The 8,407-nt window shown below is 38.0% G+C and overlaps 1 protein-coding gene across 9 annotated transcripts in view; it reads right to left on the bottom strand.

Moving 5' to 3' along the window:
• Window positions 1-483: 483 nt before the first annotated feature.
• LVRN (laeverin) overlaps window positions 484-8,407 on the bottom strand; it is a 34,697-nt gene continuing 26,773 nt past the window's right edge. The window contains exons 17-21 of one of the 9 annotated variants that reach the window (XR_010994649.1): window positions 4,389-4,559; window positions 2,732-2,872; window positions 1,387-1,462; window positions 887-1,013; window positions 484-714 (exon numbers count right to left, since the gene is read on the bottom strand). Coding sequence is in view for 7 of the 9 variants with exons in the window: in XM_068177477.1 (XP_068033578.1) it covers window positions 568-714; window positions 1,387-1,462; window positions 2,732-2,872; window positions 4,389-4,559 (535 nt within the window). In the remaining 2 variants the exon portion in view is untranslated. Of the gene's footprint in view, window positions 715-886; window positions 1,049-1,386; window positions 1,463-2,731; window positions 2,873-4,388; window positions 4,560-7,850; window positions 7,870-8,407 lie in introns of those variants that run through there. The other 8 variants (XM_068177478.1, XM_068177477.1, XM_068177479.1 and 5 more) reach the window with 8 other exon arrangements.

Genomic DNA, 8,407 nt, shown 5'->3' with positions numbered 1-8,407 from the left:
GAGAAAAAACAAAGTTCGAATGACAAGGCAGTAATTTCTTAATTAAAATTACAATTGGAGGATTCTTTAGGACTTTCCTAGCTAGTTGTCTGAAGTAATTCTGAAGCTTATGTTTCACAGAACTGTTCTAAAGTATTGTCCTCTTTGCAATTTAAAAACATAGAAGTGGAGACAGGTTATAGATCACTGTACAAATGAAACAAAACATAATATAAACTTTTTCACCTTCCTTGTGGTTTTTTGCCACAAATATGCAGCACACTTTTCATTTGGATATTCAGAAGAAAACCCCCAAAGGATTCAAGACTGTATCTATATGTTAGATTATTATTAGCTATGCATTCCTAAGACCTCATTCAGGAGGAAATTATTTTAGATATAAGATGCAAATATGTTTATAACATCTTGTCCTAAATCATTGATTTCTTTGTGAATAGTTTTATCCAGACTTTACGTTGGAAAGACAACCACAGGACTCAAAAGTGTGCTTTAACTTTAATTACAGCTTATAATGAATACCAATATGATAGTGAATCATATATAATACACTGGAAATTGTGTTCCAAATCAATCACCTATGTTTTTCTCTAACCAGCTGGAAATTTTGATTAGTAGTTTTCTCCTTTCAATATTTTCAAGTTTTGCAGATTCCAGCAGCATAGTAATAGCGTCTCTCTCATCCTCTTCCAAAGTAGCATTATAAAAAACCTGCAACTGAAGAAATAAACACATGAGCTTAGTTCACAAATAACTTCACTTGCGGCAAGCATCTATGTGCCTGACAAATGCTTTAGACAGAAGTGCACAGAAAAAGGGCAGATGACAGAGACTAAAGAGGGGGTGGGGCAAGGATACTGATTTACACTAATGTGGGAAAGCTCCTTACATATCAAGAATGTGCCCTTTTCCTGTTCCTCTAAAAATCCTTTCAAATGCAGCCAACTTCACTGGTACTGGTGGTACCACACTGTCTAGGACTAGTTGGGTAGAAGAATCCTCTTGTGCTGCCTGTTCTACGATCACAGAACAAGAAATCTTTCTCATCAGTCTAGTAGGCAAAAGACAAGAAAGGAGTGAAGAATAGTAAATAAATATTGTGGGGAAGCAGTGATTGAACAATATAAGGGATTAAACAGATGTCAGTATGACAACCTAACAGGCCAGCTGCCCAAATGTTGGTACATTTTCAGTAGGTATCATGGCAGAGGTTGTCGCTACAGACAGATTTCATAGAGGAAAATGAGACAGTTTTGATAGAATTTGTGGGGACTCTGCTTGAAACATGAAGGTTTCATGTTTAAAGAACATGTTTTTGTTCTTTAAAGAACAAAAACTTGTATTTAAAAACTGGCCAAGAAATTGAGATTAAATGCTTCTCTGGTTTACCTCTTGGATCTGTACATCTGTTTTGACAAATCTTCCCATGGCTTTTAGTACATCATGCAATAATTCATGCCCATATCTGTAAAATTGAGATGAAAGTCCTTCAAACAGCGCATTAGCAAATATACTAAATTTCATCTCATTTGAAAATACTTACACTATTTAGTGATTATTTACTATGCTGCAAATACCAACTAAGCTGAAGTTTGCAACTATGGACTCTTTTCCCTCTTTTAGAGAACTACCATTAATATTCAATTTAGACATTTGAGCTGCATGAAATACAATAATAACCCTTCAATTCCATTTCCTAAAAGGATCTAGTATTTGTACTTTGGTAATATGAATTCTTTGCATGAAACAGATAATCTCTCTGAGGCCATACAGCCAAACTGACCTAAAAAGACTAATTAGTAATGTGTCTAACAAACTGGTGCTCCTGTTGCTATCTTGAGGATGGCATATAAATAAACACTTGCACTATTCTTTTAGTTTGAAACTAAGGGGGCAATTTTCCTTCAAATTTCTCATAAATTTAAAATACAGAAAAGCTCTGTAAGAGAACAAGTTGATATGACACAAATCTGCTACAACTTGCCTTTTCTAGTACTAGCAATAATTAATACATTTGAATGCTCCTAAATGGCTGACTTTGCTTCTGTATCACAATGATGACGTCTGCCTCCTCTGTCAGCAGCCTGCTGCTTTTCACAACTGCCAAGGAGAGAGGCAGTCTTCAAACAGACATCAAAAATACGTGCTTTGCTCAAAATAGGTAGCCCAAGCTCACTGGCAGTTTACCTACTGCAGGTAGAGCTGCAGTGTAGGTGGGCTGGCCATAGGTTTAAGAGTTAAGTCAGGGGATAACACTGTGTTTGGTCCTAGCAGCTCTCACATGTCTGCATGCTGTAATACCCCATCTCTTCATACTCTCTTTGGAAAAGAGGTGAGGATTTTACTTCAGCATTTTACACCCACAATTTACAGCATTTACACCCACTTGTAAAATCCTAGTGGATAAACCCACTTCTAGAGTCAGAATTCCCAGGAGTGGGATAAACCCACTTCTAGAGTCAGAATTCCCAGGAGTACTTAAAAGTACTGAAACAGTTATGAACAGACTAATTTTGAAAGTCTTCTGTGTTTGATGAACTATTCTTTGGCATTAAACCCTGATCGGAGTTGAATCTTCTGAAAACTCTGTTCTGCATACTTAATTGCATCTGTCATTAAAAATAGCTGTCTCTGGAAGGAAAATCTGCACCTGAATTTTACAGCTCAAACGTAAAGATAGAGGAAGAAACCAAAGAGCCACAGAAATTAAAGTAAGCCAAAACTTGTTGCTTACCCTTGACTTAAGAGTGGCCAGTTTTCCGTAACAAATTCCCAGGCTATACGGTGCCCAATATCCTGAGTCACTACATGTGAGATGATGACTGAAGTACAATTGGAAGAAAATAATGTGTCACTGAGTCCATATTGCAAGTATCTGTTAGAAAAGCAGGAAAGAAATGAACCTGTCACTTGCTGTTTTATAACAGAAATATATAATATTGCAATCTGGAAATATAATCCAGTTCACAAAAATTCCTACCTCAACAAATATCAGCAGAAGATTATACCACAGTTGGTGTCACTCTGAGCTGTGTATTCAGCTCGAGTTTTGTCCTCAACATTTGTTCTTGCACACTGACTCTTCACTTCTTAGTAAAGTGAGGGTGTAGAATATCAAATGGACATAGATGTGTTTCTTATCTTTGCACCAGAAAGACAACTGCTTCTACCAGACAAGCTTGTGGAAAGGCAGACTGCTTTTCACCTTCAGGCAATTCACATCACTGTGACGCAGATGAAGCCTACAGAGTGTGCCAGCAGTGAGACACTTTTACACAAAAACGACCTGTTTATAAGGTCCCCTACAGCAAGACTCAGATTCTTCATGAGGACTAAGGCAGGATTTCAGAAGAGTCTTCTAATGATGGCAGTGACAGTGAATGCCTGAACATCTTGAAAAGTAATTATTCCCTTTGTTGCCTCAATGTTTTACCTTGGATGCTCCTACTTCCAAATGAATCCTTTTACAGTTATTTTCTCACAGGGTCTTGGCAGGCAGCTGCTTTATGGGTAGAGTAGTTGAGTTGGGTTTCTCCCTTTTGCATGCCACCACTATGCTTAACATAATGGACATAATTGTGAGGGCCAGGGAAAGCATATCTTAACATTCTTCATCCCAAAACATTCCCTGGGTGACATTTCAAAAATCAGATTGGTTTGTCAGCTACTGAAGTACATGGAGGAAGAAGCTCATCACAACTCCCTGATTTATCAGGGAATGGTGCTAGCCTGTTCCAAGAAAAAGGCAATAGGATCACAGTAAATTAGTAGCTGGTTGGGCATCTCTTTGCAACATTTCTTGTCTTATTCTCAGTCATATTTTTCTGTCTTCCCAAATGACCACCACACTAGAGCAGGTGGCTGGAAGGACTAAAATGTTACTTCCACACCTTTAGACCCATGGAGTTTATCTGAATGTTTGGATGATATTTCTTTAGAGCATCACTGCCAAAATTCCAAGCCTTAACAAATGCTTTAGGTAATACAAACAAAACTGATTAAAGAATTTAACACCTTTTTACTGACAAAGATAAAAATGCCAGGAAAAGAAAATAAACACAATGTTCCAAACTATGTTCTGGAAACTTTTGGACAAGACTCTTCAATATATGTCTTAACTTTTTGGTTTGCCCACATGGAGCCAGGACTTAAGACCTTATGACCCACATGTTGTATTTGCAGAAGGATTGTTTATTTGTGTTTCTCCCATTTTTCATATTTGCTCCCTAACAAAACTCTTTAAAACTTTACCAATGGTTGACAAGATACATACTTCTGTGGCAGGTAAACCTCTACCAGCTTTGCACAGTAAACTATTTTTGTTCTTTTTATTTACTGTTGTATTGCAATTTGCTTCTATATACACAAAGATATACTTTGATCAAGGTCACCTGTAAAGTAACCATGACTCTTTGGCACAGCTCATGGCATAGAGCAGGATGTCTTCATCTTCCTCAACGGAGTCGGTATGGTTGTACATTTCCCACGCAAAATTCCATTCTTTGTCACTTCCCACTGCAACACCATAGCAGCAGATTGTTCTTCTAATTAGAAAGGGGATTCTGCAAGGCAAAATACAATTTAAAGGTACTGTGCGGCAGAACCCTCTTTCAGCCCCCCCCAAACTGTTCTGCTAGCTCAGCCTTGGGGACTTCAGAGGAGCAGTGCCACAGAAACCAGGAGAGAGAGGCTCGTTTTCCAGGTGTTTATTCTCTGGTGGTATGCAGGAAAAGAGACCGAACAATGGCGGGAAGGTTTTTTATCTAGGTCTGGGTCTAGGGGGGCTGGAGCTATCTGGCACTCAGCCAATGGGGTCTAGCTAAGGTTAAGGGTCATTCGGACATTCCTATCTGTGGGGCCCAGCTGCAGGGCACCCACTGAACTGCAACAGTACTGTACTGTTGTAGAGGCAAACCCTGTTAATGCGTAACTGAAATGTTTATTTACAGCTAAAAGATACACAACAATGCATATATAAAATAGTAGTGTAAATAAGGATAGAAAATCTGATTGTTTTATTTATGATTTAAGCATTTAAAAAACATGCAATTTAAAGGAAACCAAAAACCTCAGCATTTTTAGAGCAATTGGACCAGACTATTTTGTGTACATACAATGTCAATGCCACTGTTTCCCATCACAGCCTAGGAAATGGATCACATCATTAAAGAGTGTACAAATGCATATATGCATCATCCCAGATAAGCCTTTTCTAAGTTTCTTCAGTGAATGCACCCAGTAGGAAAAGTCATTTGCAGCACAGAAGGAAACAAAGGGACATTTTTCCATGCAACAGGCAGCCTCCTAATACTCCTACCCCAGGGAAGAATCCTCAACACGGCAGTGAATTTCCTAACAGAAACTAAATGCAAGCATTACCAGTATAATGCTCCATATGCAAAGGCTGAACAGGAAATTTTCCCTGTAGCAATGATGTGTCCCTGACATTAAGACATTGTAAACACTTTTCAGTGATAGCAGTATTCTACTATGCGGGCTATCTGAAAACAGTTTCAACTAATGGTATTTTGGACTAATTCCCTACAGAAGAATGGGTGCCGTTGCTATAAGCAAATTTGACTTCCCTATGTCATACTGTTAGTCTGCTTATTATTACATTAAGCCAAGGTTGTAAGTCAAGGTGTAAAAATTACCCTTTCTTTGATCAGGGGATAAACTTAGAAAAACAGTTAAGTTTCTGGTCAGAAAAGCCATTCTTCAGGCCCAAAACTGGAAACAGCAAATTCAAATTTAAGTACAATTTGAGAAAAATTCCTGAGTTTCAGCAGACTTTCCTAGAGAAAGTAAGGATGATGCCAACAGAGTTAGTCAGGAGGAAGGATAAATGACATCAATCTTTAGAGTACAAGGTAGAGAAAAGGAAGTTATACATTTTGGAAACAAAAAACTACTAGGAAAGAGCGAGAGAATTGGACGTTTTACATTACAGACATCACAGTTAGTGAACAGGCAAGATGCAGGGATTTTGGTAGTTCTGTTGCAGATGGGGTATTTTACTGTCATGCCAACAGAAAGTGTGGGTATGTTCTATATTTACTTTAAGAAATAGTTTGGATTCATTTACCTAGATATTTGCTGGGACATAAAGGATTTACCACCAAGAATGACATGTAGAGTAGTTATGTCAGGCTAAAGTATTGCTCTATGAGGAATCCTTCTCTATCAGATCTGAGTTATAGGGTCTAGTAATTTGTTTAATAATCTTTTCATAATGTTGCAGTAAGAGGTCATTGTAAGGTGACAACAGGGTAAAGCTACTTTGGCCAAATACTGTTTTTATTTTACTACTGAAGCTGCTCCAGTAGTTGAAAGAAAATGTTCATTAATAAGTGTAAAGTTGTGTGTGAATAGACAAGTTCTGTGTGTCATTTGGCTGCAGCTCTGATGTGCAACATTTGAGGCAGGCTGGATGGCCAGCCTACTATGAGGCAATGGTTTGCTGACTGGTGACATCTGTGGTGGCCCTGAAGTGGTTTATGTTGTGTAGTTCCCAGAGGGTGTCCAGTATGGTCCAAAAAGGGACTTTGGAGCTTGAGGTTATATTAAGTGAGGGGTGTGACTTATTCATCTTGATGTTTTTCCTGGCTGTGTGATTTGACATTACTGGCCTGACAGGATCCCTCATTTCTGGATCTTGGGGAAGATGCAAAAAGCTGCTGGAAAGCAGGGCAGGTTATTTTGCATTGTTTTTTTGGAACCAGAAATAACATGGTGATTTCTTAACTTTTGAGAGTAGCAGCAGTATATGTGAACCTTTAGTAAAAAGTAAAATGGACTGAAATACTGTCCCTCCCCCAAAGCTAGTTTCCTTCTTTCAAAAGACAAGCCAGTAACAGCATCTAAGGGAATACATTTATTTAGCAAGCTTCACTACACTCCTGTAGTGAAAAAAGAGTAAAACTGAGAAACTGGCTGGGGATTACAGCTCTAGTTATTTCCATGAAACAGATAAAAATGCAGTGTATTAAGTCCAGTTATGTTCTGCCAGGAACAATTTGGAAATGTTCAGCTGAAAGTTGATCACTCAATCTGAAACAGAAATGCATTACTTTGTTCCACAGCTGTGAGGATCCTTCTGGGTTCCACCTGTGGCAAAACAGCTGTTATGAATTTGCTCTCAGCATGGAAAACGTAAGTACATCTAAAGGGATTTGTCTGTGAAATATGGGTCAAAAGTGTATTATGTCTGTTTCCTTTCCTACCTAGAACATATAAAATCTCTTCATTAACTGCATGGGAACAGTGATCTGTCACTTGAAACCTAAGAAATGTCCTACCTTCTGTGGGGTTTTCTCCTTAAAACATGATCATTTTTTCACGTAATCAAATTCAGGGTTTCATTTTTTCCACACATATAGTCTGGTAAATTCCATTTGAACTTTTCTCATTGCCAAGAAGGACAGGAAAAGTAATATTTTTCATCAAATTCAAAACCCAATCAGCTAATATATTTCACAGACTTTTCAGCCATTCAGGTCAAACAAGGTATGTAGTATTACATCACCTCAAATGTTATTAGTAGGGAAAGATAACTGTTTTGAAAACAGACTGACAATTCAGCACATTATTATTGTTTTTAGTGTGGAATTGCAAGAATATTCTCTCTAGAATGGAACAAAATATATGTAGGCTATTTAAACTTTTCAGTCTAACTGCAAAACTCAGTTTGGCTTTTATGAGGATGATCACTATGAAGCTATTTTAGAAAAGTCAAATATAATAGTACAAGTTCAGTTTATGTAGCCAAGTACATGTATCAACATATATCAAATAAAAACAAAATATTTATCACAACTACAACAAATAAAAATAAACTTTAAATATTCACTCACCAGAGCCAACACTATTTGACTATTGCATAGAAAGACATCAAAAGAAAGAGGGAGGAAAAGAGAATAAGAATTTCAATACATTGTACATTTTTTTAAATGATGCAATGGTTGAATACAGAAAGTCTCTTCCTGGTAGAGTCCAGAGTCCATTCTCACAGACCAGACCCCTGATCACCAGGCTCCAGTACCAGCATAAGGACTGACAGCTGTTCCCAGCACCTCTTTATGTGAACACAGAACATGCAAGGCTCTTTGATGGGCTCACCATGGGTGTATGGCTGTATCATGCAAACATCAGTTCACTCAATATTGTTAAGAGAAGCTTAAAAGCTGAGTTGGTGTGCGTGAAAACCCCAAGGCTGTACTACAAGAAAAGGACTGGGCCATATGGGATATTAGCACTCATAGGAGGTTCACCTGTTACATGGCTAACCAGCTTTTGGTCTTCATTGCAGAATCTGCATCCTCCAGCCTGTGAAGTCTATGTAAAAAGCAGCAATTATGAAATCATAATAAAGCTGGGATTTGGGGAAGAGGAGGAGGTTGGGCAGACATAA

Source organism: Anomalospiza imberbis, chromosome Z, assembly GCF_031753505.1.
Source record: "Anomalospiza imberbis isolate Cuckoo-Finch-1a 21T00152 chromosome Z, ASM3175350v1, whole genome shotgun sequence".
Classification (NCBI taxonomy): domain Eukaryota; kingdom Metazoa; phylum Chordata; class Aves; order Passeriformes; family Viduidae; genus Anomalospiza; species Anomalospiza imberbis.
This window is presented reverse-complemented; position numbering and strand designations above follow the sequence as displayed.